This window comes from Chiloscyllium punctatum, chromosome 25 (genome assembly GCF_047496795.1).
Source record: "Chiloscyllium punctatum isolate Juve2018m chromosome 25, sChiPun1.3, whole genome shotgun sequence".
Lineage (NCBI taxonomy): Eukaryota > Metazoa > Chordata > Chondrichthyes > Orectolobiformes > Hemiscylliidae > Chiloscyllium > Chiloscyllium punctatum.
Genome location: NC_092763.1, coordinates 58,409,931 through 58,428,456, shown reverse-complemented (window position 1 = coordinate 58,428,456; position 18,526 = coordinate 58,409,931). Strand labels below are relative to the sequence as shown.

The window sequence follows — 18,526 nt, the reverse complement described above, 5'->3', positions numbered from 1 at the left end:
TCTTTTAAATTGTGAAAAGATCTGTTTTACCAAGCTGAGATGTGATTGGGCAAAAATGTAGAAAATAGCTATTTGAAGGCAAATCAGTATAAGAATAATGACAAGAATTCAATGAGTAGCTCATGAGAGTTCAGACAGTTATGTCCCCACAAAGAAAAAGGATGGAACACACAATGAGAAAGTTAAAAAAAGATAAACACACAGAATGCTACAAATATATGTAAACTTTATTTTTTGTTAATAGCTCCAGTAGAACATAGGCTATATGAAATACAAAGGCTCTCCAGTGCATACATTCTTAAACAGATAATACATTGACATTCTTAATTGCTTTCCCACAGAATAAATGGCAGTTCTCTGCTGTTCCTTAAGGAATAAAATAAAATGCATTGTATGAGCACTTTAAAACAAGTGGTTCTTTGAGAAAAAAGTTGCCTTTACATGAATAGAGGTCCATCTTTAATGCAAAGGATTAGCCCGTCCTGCAAGCATTAGAATAGGAATCAGAAGCAAATCTTTAACTCTGCATCATATGAAGTTAATTTAGAACGTCAAAAAGAATCTTGAGCAACGAGTTTGATACCTTATAGCATAACATCAACTTTAGAATAGGGTTCTCTATGAAATACTTGTGTTCCTCATACACAACCTGTTAGTCAATTATGTATGGAAAGGAAATCCTCAGCATTGTTGAAAGACTACATTAGTTTCCTGTAAATTTGTTAAATAGTGTTTTCTAATTTATTATCTTAATATTAATTTTCTCTGACAATTTAAAGATATTTAACAGAAAAAATCTTGTGAGCAAAAAGTGAAAGAAAGAAACAACATCACGTTCTGATGTTAGCAACCAAAGTGGTGTAATTCTTTAATAATACTGCTCCACTTGTGTTGATGAAACATGTACACACTTGCACTGGCATGAGCTAGAACTTAATAAGTAAAGTCTCATCAGGACTAATACATGGAAAATAGATTAAAAGAATACCATTTTAAATTTTGAGAACTAAGACCTTTCTCTCTAAATCTGTGAGAATTACATAAGTTTTAATTTCAGAACACTGGAAGTAACTGAACTGAATACTCAAAATATCTGTGCCAGCAAGATAATTATGCAACTTCAACACCTCAGTGCTGAAACTAGCCATGACATTCTGCAGAGAGGCTGTGCAGATATAAAAATATAAAGAAAGCCTTAACCCTAAGGAGGAACAATGGATTTAGTAATTTAAAGAAGCAATTTGTTATTGGTGCTTTGCATGTGCAAAATAATGTTCATTAATATTAGTTGTTTCATAGACAAAATGAAATTATCACATTTTGAAAGCATATATGCCCCCTAAAGGTTATTGATTTTTCAAATGTTACTGCCCATTACCTAATGCAAAATGAACATATTTCCAGTTAATTGTAAAAATATAAGCTACAACTAAGTGCAACTGAACATGTAGGATAATCAACAGCTGTCAGGAATCTAACTACAAATTTATAATGACATTTGAGTATTAATGAATGTTATCTGGATTACATGTTTAATGTCTTGCTTGAAGCTCATTCAAAGACATTAGATTTTTTTTATTGCATTGTCTGCAGCTTTAGTTCTAAAATAAAAAATTCTGAGTAAGAATTTTAGAGAAAATGTTAACCTGCATCGAGAAAAGGCAAATTAATTCATTGTGTTTACTCTATCTGGAGCCCATGAGCTTACACTATCTGGATTATTTCATCATGGTCATGCACCACCTCTACACTACAGCTTTTTGATATTCTGCTTTAATAAAACATATCACAGTCTTGGAAGTACATTATGTGTTAATAGTGCAGTAATGCTTCATAGATTTGTCTAATGTTTTTCTGTCCAATATTTCAACAGTGTCATTGATCTATTGATTTGAAATAGTGGAACATTATGATATTATTGGATAATGTCTGGTAAATGGAGTTGAGGTACATTTCAGTCAATGACAGATAGGGTAGAGGTTTTGAATGGTCTATGTTTGTTCTTATAGGCAAAAGTGAGAACTGGGGATACTGGAAACCAGAGTTTAAATCGGAGTGGTGCTGGAAAAACACAGCAGGATTCCTGATGAAGGGCTTTTGCCCAAAACGTCAATTTTCCTGCTTCTCGGATGCTGCCTGACCTGCTGTGTTTTTCCAGCACCACTCTAATCTAAACTATGTTTGTTCTTATGTCATGCTATGTTCCTTAATGAAATTGTACTATAAAAAAATGCAAGGCAAAATTCCTCATTCTGAATTTACAGTGAAGCAGATTTCTCTGTTCCATTCATTTACTTGGCCATGGTGTGAAGAAGGAACAATATAAATTAGATCATAGGAAACTAGAAAATAGATGAGGTGATGAATATCAGATGCCTTTAACTCTTATATTGCAACATAGAATGACTAGATTTGTTACTATATATTATGTAACATAACTCAATAACATTATGCATCTAATTATACTTGTAACATTCACAGTAGATGATATGGAATCTGACCTATTCAAATTGCTCATAGGACATTTTAAGGGGTTGACAGCTCTCTGGGAATTGTCATGAATAATAAACTTCTTCTTATTGTTTCCTCACAGAAACTAAAGAAGTCCAACTCCAGAGTTTTTAAAGAACTGTAAGTTCACAGTATGCAAAGTATTCCCTGCTTTGAGTTGCAACATCTCTTTTTCATTTTAATAAAAGCAAAAATATTAACTACCCATCATCCAGGGACATTTCTTAATATACTTGTAATGGTTTGGACTGTTAACTGCCTTTAGTTTGCGACAGCAAATACCTGCGCAAGATCTAAAATAAATGGATATTTATGAGATTACCTGAGATGTTTATTACTGTAATTACAATGATTGATATAAAGGAGGACGGCGATTAACAACGATAACAGTTCTTCTTAGGCTTTCTGGATACATTTTTGTTAACATCCTCATGGTAGACTAGGAAGATGTGAGAACATTAACAGTCTGACTGCTTTATAAAATATATAAATTCAGTTTTGGAAATCATAGGATCAAGGATCCCCACAGTGTGGAAGGAGGCTATTTTGCCCATCGAATCTGCCCCGACCCTCTGAAGAGTTTCCCATCCAGACCCAACCCATCCTCCTTATCCCACAAACTCATCTACCCTGCTTGATCCACCGAGCCTACACATCCCTGAACACATTGGACAATTTCAGTATGGCCAATCCCTCTAACTTGCACATCTTTGGACTGTGGGAGGAAACTGGAGCACCCAGAAGAAACCCATGTGGACAGGTAAATGAAATTAATTTTTGCTTTAACAACTATGTTTTTGATATTTTATTTTACTGCCTTATTAAATTCAACAATGAAATTCAACTGATACAGTCCATTAAATTAGTGTATACTTTGAAATAGTTACTGGAAATTGTAGAATATTAGTAAATTGATAAAACCTATCAGCAGAATACAGCACGTTTGGATTCGAATATCCTCCATGAGAAAGGGAAAGTAATGGAATAATTTTCACTTAAACACATGCTTCTCCCCCAGTCTCCACCAGTGCCCCCATTATAAAAACCTGAAAATGTTTTCCTATTTTTTCATCAGATTTAATGAAAATTAAACAAAAGACGTGAGATGTTTTGTATCTAGTTGTAAAACTTGTGTGTTTTAAGTTAAAGTATGGGTGGGAATGCAGAATCTCAATTTTTGATTAACCTTACAAAATAGTTTGAGTTCCTAAAGTAATTGAAATTGTATTTTATATCATTGCTGATCAGTCACATTCCTGCTATTTTAAAGTTGTTGTGTTATTATTGAACATTAGCCATTAATATTTCTAAAACATGATTTCAGACTTGTGACGAAGCTGCTCCTTTAACAAGACTGTGCAGTCCTTGGCTTTTTTTTCAGAGGTCGTAAATGACACAGACTCTGAAAAGTCTGGGGTTGAAGGGTTTTAGGGCTAACTTGATAATAACTAACCAATACTGAGTCAAGGTTTAAAGAAAACACTTGTCCAATGAAAGGGGAGTGGCCAGTTCTCCCACCTCAGCTTTTCTCTGGCCTGGTTTGGTTTTAAGCAGTAACGTGAAAAAAGCTGCTGGACCCAAAGAAGCAGGTCCAGGCTGGTACTCTCTGACTTCTCTCCTGTAAGAACCTGTGTTTGATCTTACCTTTTGTGCCCAGGGGTGTTTATGGGGATTGTTGCAAATATTTGGAACAGCATCATTAGATTGGGATGATCTGTTGGGTTTTCATTTTAGGTTAAATTATTTGGTTTTCTGTTGTTTGTATTTCATTCAGTAATCTTGTAAATTTTGTTTTGCTTAAACTAAGTGGTTTGACCAATGGCATTTCCCCTGGAATATCTACTTTGCACCTGCTTCAAACAACCAGCAAAGTTAGGGTCTGGACTACTTTCTGGAAATGTTTTGAGGGGGTCTGGCCTGGTCAATAACAGACTATTTAGAAGTCATTATTTCTGGAGATTGGATACATTCAATCTTACCTTGAGAGAACAGACTTATCTCCTTCTTAAAATATATACCCAATTTCCTCAATAATGGAAATATTTTGTGCCTTGTTAAATGAGAATGTGTAGTATACAGGGGTATGGGCCAAGAAGTGGCAGATGGAGTTTAATTCAGATAAATGCGAGGTGCTGCATTTTGGGAAAGCAAACCTTAGCGGGACTTATACACTTAATGGTACCATCTTAAGGAGTGTTGCTGAAAAAAGAGACCTTGGAGTGCAGGTTCATACCTCCTTGAAAGTGGAGTCGCAGGTAGATAGGATAGTGAAGAAAGTGTTTGGTAAGGTTTCCTTTATTGGTCAGAGTATTGAGTACAGGAGTTGGGAGGTCATGTTGCGGCTGTACAGGGCATTGGTTAGGCCACTGTTGGAATATTGCATGCAATTCTGGTCTCCTTCCTATCGGAAAGATGTTGTGAAACTTGAAAGGGTTCAGAAAAGATTCAGAATGATGTTGCCGAGGTTGGAGGATTTGAGCTACAGGGAGAGGCTGAACAGGCTGGGGCTGTTTTCCCTGGAGCATCAGAGGCTGAGAGGTGACCTTATAGATGTTTACAAAATTATGTGGATAGGGTAAACAGGCAAAGTCTTTTCCCTGGGGTCAGGGAGCCCAGAGCATAGGTTTAGGGTGAGAGGGGAAAGATATAAAAGAGACCGAAGGGGCAACTTTTCCACACAGAGGGTGGTACGTATATGGAATGAGCTGCCAGAGGAAGTGGTGGAGGCTGGTACAATTGCAACATTTAAGAGGCATTTGGATGGGTGTATGAATAGGAAGGGTTTGGAGGGATATGGGCCAGGTGCTGGCAGGTGGGACTAGATTGGGTTGGGATATCTGGTCGGCATGGATGAGTTGGAAAGAAGGGTCTGTTTCTGTGCTGTACATCTCTATTAGTCTATGGAGGTGGGAGACCAATCTAATTATTGTTTAAAATTTTATACTCATCTTCTTGATTTTTGAACAAGTCAGTCATTATTGAGCCTACAATATCAATGCTGTATGTGCTCCATATTGTGTGTGTGTGTGTGTGTGTGTGTGTGTGGGGTGGGGGGTGGGGGTGGGGGAGGGGGGGGTGTGTGCAGGTGGTGGGGGTGTGGATTCAATGGTGGATGTTTTCAGCTTGTCTATCCACAGTGTTACAGGAATGAGTTCTAACAGGGTCACTGACAAGCCAATTCATTGTTTTTCTACTTGCCATTTCTTTCCCTCCACCCTGGCAATCCACCTCTCCATCCACCACCCAACCCCACCAAACCCCCCACCCCTGCGGAAATCAGAACCTCTCTTCAACACTGTGTACAGTTTGCTCCCAGTTATCCATGAGATATACTTGCTCTTTTCTGCCAGATATATTTCACTTGGTGGGGGGTGGGGCATCCAACTGAAATTCACCTGGCAAAAACCCTGCAAGTCCTGACATTTGAACTTCTCAGGGAGTTTGTACTGTTACATCGGTTCGACTTCATTATGGTTATATAACTTCACCATCTCTTTACTCAATTTGGAGGTTTAAACAAAAATATGGCACCTTAACTTCTTGCGTTCAGTATCATACAATAGCAACACTAGATCTCCTACTGACTAAATTACGTCAGAGCTGAACATTGGGCAATATGTAACAACATCCCCATTTCAACAAAGGAATCAAAACATTTAAGTAAAAATACTGCAGATGGTAAAATAAAAACAGAAAAGACTGTAAACAAAGAATAAGTCAGTCAGCATTTGTGGAGAGAACAGATAGGTTTACAGTTCAGGCACTGAACCTTCTTCAGAACAGTCAGTTAGCAAATCAGTTGACAGAAATATATTTTATATACTTTTTCCATGACAAGCCCATGATTGACTAAGATACTTTGGACATATATTTCACTGATACAATTTGAGTCAGAATACACACTACAGCTGTGAGATCCCTCGCTGTACTCACCACCACTCAGTCTGACAGTAGTAATGATTATACGGTGTTTTCCACAGACATCAAGACATTAAAAAAAAATCGACATTTTCATTTTGTAGAGAATGTATAGTGGGGTTTTAATATATGTGCTGATGGTAGATTTGACATCCATCCTAATATGGCTTTCTCTATATCTCTTTGCATCATAGAAGAGTTCAACTTACAACATTTGGGATATTGTGCTGTTGTATAATTCCTCATTCAGAAGCACAATTGTGGTGCTTTCTCAAAATTCAGATCATTCACACTGGCGGTGTGGTGTAGCGAACAACAGAATTGTAATCTGGTGGTGGGCTGTGGCATTCTAAAGTTTGATCCATTGGTAACAGGACTGAATCTTCCAGAGCAAAATCCAGGCCTTCATCTTCGGTTCCACACACAGCAGGCTGCAGTGGATTAGCATGGTTTTCAGCCTCCGACAATACAGATTCTTTGCTCTTACTCATGGCCCTCATTCTATTTTAAGAAAGAGAACATGGAAAACACAATTTTTATGGAATCTTTTTACCTGAGTTGACTGAAGAGAGACAATGATAAATAGGCTTTGTGAAAAATAAAATAACCAGATAATTGTTACAATTTTTTTAGATAAATTCTAAAAATAAATGTGGTCAGGTAAATAGCATTTCAGGAGGGACATCATTGTAATGTAGAGCACTTTAAAAGCAGAGTATATGGAAGTGAAGTATAAAACTCTCTTCTATATCATGCTGCAAAGATGCACCTCTGAGTACTCCTTATTTATGAATAGCTTCACTGATCAGTTCTCCCAGCAAGAAATTAAAATTAAAAGGGGGCATGAGCCAGGGAATCAGTACAATGTTACAAGCAGTCCTCTCTCCAACATGTGTTGTGGGACTGATGAAATTCATCAATAATAAAATACTTTTGAATGCAGTGACTATTATGTAGATTAACATAGCAACCACATTAGACACAAACAAACAGTAATGAGATGAATGATCAATGAAAGAATCATTTTTTGAAGAAGGAATACCTTAGTTAGTTTAACATTCACTGGTATATACTGAGAAGCTAGTATCATGAAAGTGACATCATAGACGTGGCATAATATTACTTTTGTATTTATCCTGCCATAAAGACTGTCTTTAGTTCAGGCTGCTAATTGCTTTGAATCCAAACCTTCCTCAAAACATGTAATTATAAAACTGCAATTAGAAAATCAGTGCACAAATGATATGTAAATACTGTACAGCGTCATAATACCTTAGAACAATCTAAAGTTCAGCTTGCAGATAAACTGGCAGGTTAGGGCAAGAATATCAGGTGACCCTTATTTAGATCCAATGCCCAATTCCAGAATAATAGTCATAAAACCTGAAAGTATTCTGTTATAAATGCTTCCTGATGAGGTGTGAGAAGGAACAATAAAAGAGAGAAGGTAACCTTTATTAAACTTGAAGAGAAAGGGTGACAAAACTGTACCTTGTAAACAGGGGCAAAAAACAAATTTGAATCTTTCAGCAAATTCCTTCTCTGAAAAAAACTTTTCTAAATACCTCCAGTGAACTATTCTGAAGTGCTGCGATACATAGAAAAATATGCTACAAATTATGTGCAAGAGTCTAGCATCGAGATGAATAACCAAGTGATTCATTTTGGTGGCAACGGTTGAGAAAGGTATGTTGGCGAGGATAATCTTTGCGGTAAAAACAATGACTGCAAATGCTGGAAACCAGATTCTGGATTAGTGGTGCTGGAAGAGCACAGCAGTTCAGGCAGCATACGAGGAGCAGTAAAATCGACGTTTCGGGCAAAAGCCCTTCATCAGGAATACAGGCAGACAGCCTGAAGGGTGGAGAGATAAGTGAGAGGAGGGTGGGGGTGGGGAGAAAGTAGCATCTTTGTGTCCATTCAATATTGGTTCAGAAACCTTTTACATACCTATTAGGAAATACAACACTTCTGTCTTATGGTGCAGCTTTGCACTATACTCTATCGGCCTAAATAATGTGCTCAGGTTTAATACTAAGGCTTTGAACTCACAATATTCTGACCTAAAGTAATACTCATCCAGCTAAGCTATCAACTGACAAGTTAAAAATAAAGGCGTTGTCAGTGACATTGTAATGATTAACCATTAGCTTTAAATACCTTGTTTGCTTGATAATGAGCAACAATGAACAAAATTTTCTCGAGAAAAAGGGACATGCTGTCAAAGCTTTTCCTTGCCTTGCGCTTATGAGAACAGACAAGATTACCAAACTTCAAAGGGAACAACAATTTATACTGCATAAGAAACTGGGAGCTGATTGTTTGTCAAATGGACTCTGATTGGTTGAGGCCTTGCCATGGACAATTCACCATGGATCAGTTATCTCAAAACCTGATAGATATTCAAAAAAGAGTGGCTGACTGATTGTTCGGGACAAGCCATGGGGGAAAACATCAAGGAACAAGTTTTATTTCCTGTAAAAGGCATTATACCTTTCTCTGGCAGAGGATCTGGTCCTGCATAAGAATATATTTAGGTTATGGAAAGCATAAATGGGCAAGATTGAGAGTCCCACTGATAATCCTAAATTGATTGTTAGTGAAGTTATTTGCACGTATTACGATTATTCAGTTACTTTTGTCTAATTGTGGAATATTACCTTTTAAATTTTTCAAGTACATATTGATTAATCACGGTTAGTACTGTGCCTGTAATGACGAGCTGAAGGGATGTGCTATTTGATATATTTTACAAATTTGTGGGGTGTACATCTAACATACCTGACATCACACCCACAATGAAATTTGTATACCACTGTGTATATGGTAGACAGAACATCTTTTTGGCTTGACAGCAGCATTGTGTTCAGCCATTGAGTGTATTCAAGACATATCAATAGATTTCTAGATATTAAAGATATTAAGAGATATGATAATATCAGAAAATAGCTTTGAGGTGGGTTAAAATATAGATTTATTACTGTCACATGTATCGAGGTACATTGAAAAATGTTATTTTGCATGCTGTACAAGCAAATCTTACCAGACAAAAATGCATCAGAGTAGCAGAAAAGAATGCAGAATACATTGTTACAGCTGCAGAGGTGCAGAGAGAGAGAGAGAGAGAGAGAGAACAGAACTAACATTTGAAAGGTCTGTTCAAAAGTCTGATAACAGTGGGGAAGAAGCTGTTCTTGAATCTATTCGTATGTGTATTCAAACTTTTATATTTTCTGCTCAACAGAAAAGGGTGGAAGAAAGTATAACCAGGGTCAGAAGGTCTTTGATTATGTTGGTCACTTTTCCGAGGCAGTGGGTAATATAGATGGAGTCACTGGATAGAAGGCTGGTTTGCGTGATGAAGTGGGCTGTGTTCACTACTCTCTGTAGTTTCTTGCGATCTTGTGAAGAGCAGCTACCAAACTGTTGTGGAGCAGGTTTTAGGGGCTGAATGGCATACTTTTGATCTTATTCCCTTTGTTTTAATGTTCGTGGGGCATACCATTTGCATTTCTACGACATAGAAGCATGAAACTAAATTTGTGAACTGATGGCTGACAGGAATCAAATCAAATTGTTCTGAGTACATTCCTTATGGCAATGTGGAACCAATCAGAGCTCACTTGCCAACCAATCTCATAGGTTCATTGCACCCGTTTCTCATAGGTTACATTGTTGTTCCCTTTGAAATTTGGTCTTTGTGTGTCTGTCCTGATAAGTGCAAGATGAAAAGTGTCAGCAGCATGTATCTTTTCCTTTAGCAATACACAAGTTCTATTCTATCAAGCAAATAAATGAGCAACTATTTAATTTCAATGACCTCACTGAGTCTTAATGTGGTCACACCAGCTTGAAGAAATGCCTGGTCATATATTTATATGATTAATTGTCATGTAGATTATATTATTTCTTGAAGCAGCTTTTAACAGTTGTCAGAGTTCACATATCTAGGCAAAAATCACCAACAGGGCAAAACATGGCAATTCAGATATGAAGTTTATAAAATAATTACTGAATTAATTACTTTCTAATTTGCTTATGAACTTGCAAATATACATCTTCTTGACACAATATTATTACAGTACATTTTCTGCCCTTTAAGTTGAGATGAAGGGAAATAGCCAGTGGTCACCCCTGAAAAGATTTTATTTTCTACTTTCTTTCTTTGGCAAATTGGGTTCTATGCAAATTTTTGTTGATTCTCAATAACTCACTTCCTGTGAGTCCTGTTTTTAATTTTCATCTACTAAAGTAGTCAAGCGATTCAAGAGAAAACATGAAAGCATTTGTTTTTCTTGGAAAATATCCAGATTACTGTGGCATGAGATAAAAGACATAACAGTAGGAACAGTTGACCACAAAATAAGAGATTATGTGAGCCTGACAGATATACAGCTAAAAGTCCTAAGGGTAGACATTAGTTGGGAAGGTGTGTCCATCACTTAAACTACACTCCCAACCAAAGTTTAACTGTTGATTTTTGACAAGTAATATTTTCATGATATCCTTGCAGCTCATCAGAAAGTTTGATGCAGCCAAGATTAACATCATTTATTCATTTGTGGAATATGGGCATCATGACTGGTCAGCATTTACTGCCCATTCCTAGTCAGAGTCATAGAGATGTACAGCAAGGAAACAGACCCTTCGGTCCAATTCATCCATGCCGACCAGATATCCTAATCTAATCTAGTCCCATTTTCCAGCACTTGGCTCATATCCCTCTAAACCCTTCCAATTCATTTATCGATCCAGATGCCCTTTACATGTTGCAATTGTACCAGACTCCACCATTTCCTCTGGCAACTCTTTCCATACATGCACCACCCCCCTGGGTGGAAAAATTGTCCCTTTTATATCTTCCCCTCTCACCCTAAACTATGCTCTCTTGTTAGGGACTTCCCCACCCAGGGAAAAGACCTTGTCTATTTATCTTATCCATGTCCGTCATGATTTTCGAAACCTCTATAAGATCACCCTCAACCTCCGACGCTCCAGGGAAAAAAAACCCAGCCTATTCAGCCTCTTCCTATTGCTCAAATCCTTCAACCTTGGCAACATCCTTGTAAATCTTCTCTGAACCCTTTCAAGTTTCACAACATCCTTCCGATTGGAAGGAAACCAGAACTGCAAGCAGTATTCCAAAGGTGGCCTAACCAATGTCCTGTACAGCCGCAACATGACCTCCCAACTCCTGTACTCAATACTCTGATCAATAAAGGAAAGCATACCAAACACCGTCTTCACTATCCTGTTGACCTGTGACTCTACTTTCAAAGAATTATGAACCTGCACTCCAAGGTCTCTTTGTTCAGCAACATGACCCATGACCTTACCATTAAGTGTATAAGTTCTGCTCTTATTTGTTTTTCCAAAATGCAGCACCTCACATTTACCATGGCCTTGAGAATGCTGTGGTGTGCTGCTTTCATGAACTGCTGCATACACATACAATAGGTTGAGCCACAATGCCCTTAGGGAGGAAATTCCAGGTTTTTGACCCAGCAACAGTGAAGGAATGACAACATGTTTCCAAGTCAGAATGGTGTGTGGTTTGGAGGTGAACTTGCAGATGATGTACCAATGTATCTGCTGCTCTTGCCCTTCCAGAGTGGTTGAGGGTTGGGAAGGTACTATCTCAGAATCTTTGAATTTCTGCAGTGTATCTTGTAGATCGAACATACTGCTGCTACTCAGCATCAGTGGAATTGATGCTTGTGGATGTGATGCCAATCAAGCAGGCTGCTTTGCCCTGGTTGGCATCAAGCTTATTGAGTTATGAATACCATAGTAAAATTATTTGTGAAGGAAAATTCAAGGTAGTATTATAGTTACAAATAACTCAATCAAGTAACTTTTTAACCACTGGTACCTATTTGGAAAAAGTACATCCCTCTGGACAAATATTAGCAACAGTGTCATGATACAATTAGTGGCCAATTAAGGACTAAAGGGTCTCAATTGGCACAGGAGTGGGAAAACCTCAACCTTCCCCATTTTTGGGTAAGAGTTAGGAAGGCTCTCCACCTGATTATAAGCTTCCCAAACTGTTTTCATTGGGGGACTGGGGGCATTAAATTCCAGTATTAGTACATATAATGATACTCAAAATAATAAGTGAGCAGAGTCCGGGCATGGTGGGTGAATGCAATTCAGTGCAGCTTTCAACTTGTGGGTACTTTGTTTCTGGCAAGCTTGTGGAAAATTGAAAGTAGTAGTTATGTTTCAATGGGTTTCACTGCATTTGTTAAAGCAATGGGATCCTTAGTTCTTATGGAATAATTCTTACAGATTATGAAGAAGTGTTAAAGAAGAGCTACACACCACTGTGTACAGAAATGTTTGAAAAAAATTAAGACATCATAAACTCAAGAAATTATTTAAACAAAAAACACACTAAGGTAAATTTCAGTCAGAATCACAACTGAAGAAGCTGCAAAACAACACACAATTCACGGCTGTTAAATCAACAACAACAAAAGCTTTATACTACTGACCTAGGTAAGACCAACTAAAAACAGCAACTAATCAACAAGCGAGATTAGAGTTCAGTCCAAATATCCATGGCAACGGTTTATTTGTAAAATACGGTGTAAGTCATTAAATAGTACAATAGAACCATTGTGCCAGAGTCTCACATATCTACACAAGAAGTTAAAGCGATCAGTAATAAACCAATTGTTGATTTGTATGGTAAGCAGCACAAAGAAGTCAGGGAGCAGCTTGCCAACACCTAACTCATAAGGAGAAATTGTATGAAGCATCTTGAGGGAACAGGAGGCATAAATTGATCTTATGGGAGGCATGAATAAAAAAGCTTACACTGAATATCAGCTTCTTTACCCATTCACTTTGCTTGGCAATAAAGCCACCAAGACTTTCTTGCCTAGGACAGAGGTAAAATTTACTTTTTCAGAAGAAAGAGGTTGTGTTCTGAAGAAGGGCCGCTGGACCTGAAATGTTAACTCTGCTTTCTCTCCACAGATGCTGCCAGACCTGCTGAGTTTTTTACAACAATTTGTGTTTTTGCTTCTGATTTCCAGCGTCTTCCAATTCTTTTTTTTGTTTAGTACAAGAACCAGTAGGCTTTGTGATGCAAGACCATTAAGGAATTAGGGGATTTGGGAAAAAAAATCAACAATCTGCTTTGGCTTCTAGACAGATGTGATATCCACAACCAAATCAATATATTTGATGCATTTATGTACTGCTGGAAGCTGAGAGGATGGTCTCATCATCTCAGAATGCCAATTAGATATGTGTATAATGAAAGATAAGCAGAATGTTATGAATGCTAGAAATTTCAAAAATAGAAAATGCTGGGAAAATGCAGCAATTTGGGCAGCATCTGTGTGGAGAGTGAGAAAACCAACTTTCAAATTAATGAAAAGTTGCACATTTGGTAACTAACTTGCTGATTTTTCCAGTTTTTTCTGATGTTATGTTATAACTCAGACCACAACCACTCTCACTGACCCCTCAGGCACCTGATCCCATCCCCACACATAGAAGGCCAACCTCCCCAAAACCTGAATAACCCAACATTTGATGTCCCCACATCCATGAGCATCACCAATACCTGACCATTCCCAACACACTCGGCGAACTGAAACTCTGATATCCTGACCACTTCACTCCCTTGCCTACTTATTTACCACCTGTACCCCTTCAACCACCTATCTACCATCCTACCACCTTACCCATCCATCTGCCATCCTCTTTCTTCAGTTATTTACCTACCACTCTACTTTCTCATCCAACTACCTGTGACCTTCCATTCTCAGTCAAGTAGCTGCCATCCTGCCAATTCACCAACCCACTTGCCACTGTAACCCCCTCACCCACCCATCTGTCACTCCACTTCCTCACACTGAGAAAGTAAGAGGGTAAAGTAAGTGTGTAAAGTAAGTTGTCAAAAGAGGTTTAAAACCATAGAATAAAACAGTTATTACAGTGACAGTGTAAAAGGGGGGATAAGTTCTGACCTCCAGCATTGATCCCAACCTGTGCTGGTAGATTCCCACACCAGCTACACTCTATGTTACTCAAGAGGCTGGAATCAGAAATTCAGGCCTGAAACACAGGCTTCTGGGGCTGGGTAAGTTAAAAACGGAGCAATGGAATGACAATCTGACTCTGATTTTAATGGTTGGGAGCTTCAAAACTATGTGTAGAATAGACGTTCTGTCATATTGTTTGCCACTTTGCAATTCAGGAGAAAGGGAAGATAGGAGGTCTTGGAGGAAGTGCGAAATTGACTATAATTCAGAATTTCAGTGTGCAAATATGCAATGAATTTTTAAAAAATCAGTTTACTTTTAGAGAACTTTGAACTTAGCTAAATATAATTTTCTGCTGTTCTCTTGCAGTGAATGTATTCTGAAATTTCCAAATGCAACATGAATACAAGCCTTTAGTTTGTCAATACTTTAGTTATTGATATAGGGAAGGTCTTAATGCATTCTGAAACTTCCACGCAATTCATTTTGAAGAACTGAGTGTACTCACGCTAATGTGATTAGTCCAAAAGGGCGGGATCTAGTTTCTAGACGCTTCAGGGACTTCAGTTCGTCAGAGGGCAGCACCATCCCACTGTCAGTTTCGCTTTCCTGTGGACCAAAGCACACCTATCAGAGACATCCATGGACACAAAGTCATGCAGTAAGTAGGGTGATGCTAGCCTTTCATTTGTTCTCATCTCCCTTTTTTCTTCTTCGCCCATGGGACAAGGTCCTCGCTGGCTGGGCCAGCATTTATTGCCCATCCCAAATTGTTAAGAGTCAACCACATTGCTGTGGGTCTAGAGGCACATGTAGGAGAGACCAGGTAAGTTCCTTTCCTAAAGGAAGGGACATCAGCGAACCAGATGGGACTTTCCCCAACAATTGGCATTAAATTTATGGTCATCATTACGTTCTTAATTTCAGACTTTTAAAAAAAATGTCAAATTTCGCCATGAAATGTGGTAGGATTTGAACCTGGGGCACCAGAATGTTACCTGGGTCCCCTGGATTGACAGTCAGGTGAAAATGCCATAGGGCTGTCACCTCGCTCTTGATGTGCTTATATTTTGTTAGTATATAAATAACACTGAAGTGAAACGTTTACTGATTTCTTGTACTAACATTTAGTTTGCAACCAGCTAAAACAAGATTTTGAAAACAAGCAATCATATTTTCATAGATCTAATTGACTGTCCAAATCCAAAAAAAACCTTTGTTTCAGGATGAGTCAAACTTTTATCTTCACTATCTTATTGGAGATATTAACATACTTAAATTAAACCAGTTACAAAGAGAGCAGAGAGAAAAATTCATACAAAGTGTTTGTATAATAAGATTCAAGAGTGACTGAGAATAATGTTAATGGTTGTGGAATATTCTTATCAATTATAAACCAGGTGATAGCTCAGGGGTCAGTGCGGTGTGGATTGAACGTTAAGCTTGTAATGATGCTGGTTTAATTTCAAACAAATAAATAGAGTATTCTTACTGTTGACAAATTTTGAATGAGCAACCCAGACTAGAAGTCTGATCTGGGAATGAGGCTGGGGAATGGGGAAAGGTGATGCCCATAAAAGTTGATAGGAAGGTATATTGGGGATGTGTGGTGTGCTGGTGTCTGGCATTTTCCATACACCCATTGCTTTCCTACATCAACTGGCATTTTACCAGCAGCAGTATGAACAACCAGATGAAGGGCTTTTGCCTGAAATGTCAATTTCCCTGCTCCTCGGATCTGTGTGACCTGCTGTGCTTTTCCAGCACCACTCTAATCTAAACTCTGGATTTCAGCATCTGCAGTCCTCACTTCTGCCTAGTATAAACAACCAGTTGATGGCGACTTATGTGTTTGATTCCACTGCTGCTGGATTCTTTTTTACCAGTCTATCCTCCTTCATTTGCCAGCTTCAAGGGACTGAGTCTAGTTCCAGCAGTACCCACTACTCTTGGGTGCACTGCAGAGACTGAAGAGCCCGTTTTACAACATGGAAAGAGGCATTTTTGTCCATTGTGTACACGCTGGTCATCAAGCATGTATGTTTTCTAGATCCATTTCTAGCACTTGGCCCATAACATTGTTTGCTATGGAGTTTCAAGTGTTCACCTAAATACTTCTTGTAATGGTTTCTGTCCTGACCATTCTTTCAAGCAGTAAGTTAGAGGCACCTAAGACACTCTTGTTGAAATTCCTTAAATTTCCTTTAAACTTCCTGACCATTACAGTAAATTTATAGTTGCTAGTTATTGACTCCTCTACTAAAGGGAAATGTTTCTTTCTATCTACTCCATCAATGCCCCTGACTTTTTTTTAATGCTTCAATGAGGAACCCCTCACACGTATCTGCTCTAAGAAAATCAAGCCTATCTCTTCACAGGTGAAACACTGCAGTTCAGGCAATGTCTTGTCAAATTTCCTCTGAACCACTCTCTAGAGCAATCATTTTCTACCTGTAGCATAGTGATCAAAACTATACATTGTATTCCAGCTGTGGCGTAACTAACATCTTACATAACTGCATCATAAACTCCCTGCTCTTGTATTCAATACTTTGAGTAATATGTATCCCATATCCTGAAGGAAAAGATATTTGAATATTTGGAAAAAACAAAGCTCAATTCACCAATTTCAGCATGGTTTTGTGAAGAACTTGTTGTGCTTGACAAACTTGCTGGAGTTCTTTGAGGATGTAACCAACATGGTGAAAAGTAGGAATCTGGTGGATGTGGTATCTCCAGATGTCCAGAAGGCATTTGACAAGGTGACATAGAGAGTCATAGAGTCATAGAGATGTACAGCATGGAAACAGACCCTTCAGTCCAACTCGTCCATGCCGACCAGATATCCCAACCAAATCTAGTCCCACCTGCCAGCATCCGGCCCATATCCCTCCAAACCCTTCCTATTCATATATCCATCCAAATGCCTCTTAAATGTTGCAATTGTACCAGCCTCCACCACTTCCTCTGGCAGCTCATTCCATACACATACCACACTCTGTGTGAAAAAGTTGCCCCTTAGGTCTCTTGTACATCTTTCCCCTCTTGCTCTAAACTTATGCTGTTTAGTTCTGGATTCCCCCACCCCAGGGAAAAGACTTTGTCTATTTATCCTATCCATGCCCCACATGATTTTGTAAACCTCTATGTGGTCACCCCTCAACCTCTGACACTCCAGGGAAAACAGTCCCAGCCTGTTCAGCCTCTCCCTATAACTCAAATCCTCCAAACCTGGCAACATCCTTGTAAATCTTTTCTGAACCCTTTCAAGTTTTACAACATCTTTCCAATAGGAAGGAGACCAGAATTACATGCAATATTCCAACAGTGGCCTAACCAATGTCCTTTACAGCCGCAACATGACCACCCAACTCCTGTACTCAATACTCTAAAAGAATGTCTTCTTCACTATCCTATCTACCTGTGACTTCACTTTATAAAAGACTTATCCAGGAGGCTAGATCTCAGGAAAATGGGAAGCAGATTCAAAGTGTGTCAGTGGTAGCTGGGTCTCCTTGTGCACAAATCACAGAAAGTGGGTAAGCAAGTGCAGCGTATATTAAAAAAGGCTATACTCACTGGAGATCAGAAGAATGAGGGGAGATCTGATTGAGGTGTATAAAATGCTAAAGGGAATTGATAAGGTGCACATTAAACAGATGCTCTCCTTGTGGGACAGTCTCAAACAAGGGGTCATACATATAGAGTGAGAGGAGGTACGTTCGAAACTGAGATGGGGAGAAACTGCTTCTTTCAGAGGGTTGTGAGTCTCTGGAACTCACTGCCCCAGACTGCAGTGGAGGCAGAGTCAATTAACAGATTCAAGAAAGAAATAGATATGTTTCTGATGAAAAGCAGGATAAAGGGCTATGGGGAGCATGCAGGAAAGTAGATTTGAGACCAGGATAAGATCATCTTTGATTATATTAAATGGTGGAAAGGGTTCAAAAGGCTGAATTGCCTACTTCCGCTCCTAATTTCTATGCTCCCATACCATTTTAATGACCTTATACACTTCTCGTTCTGCCTTTAAGTGTCATTGCATGCCAAGGTCCCTCTGATCCTTTGTGTTTCCTCGGACACACCATTCAACATGC

At 38.5% G+C, this 18,526-nt stretch overlaps 1 protein-coding gene across 2 annotated transcripts in view; it reads right to left on the bottom strand.

Moving 5' to 3' along the window:
• Positions 1 to 248: 248 nt before the first annotated feature.
• The window catches only part of kdrl (kinase insert domain receptor like), a 210,341-nt gene continuing 192,063 nt past the window's right edge, over positions 249 to 18,526 (bottom strand). For both annotated transcript variants that reach the window (XM_072595317.1, XM_072595318.1), the window contains exons 29-30: positions 14,938 to 15,038; positions 249 to 6,930 (exon numbers count right to left, since the gene is read on the bottom strand). In XM_072595317.1, coding sequence (XP_072451418.1) covers positions 6,717 to 6,930; positions 14,938 to 15,038 — 315 coding nt within the window. In that variant the 3' untranslated portion in view covers positions 249 to 6,716. The remainder of the gene's footprint in view (positions 6,931 to 14,937; positions 15,039 to 18,526) is intronic.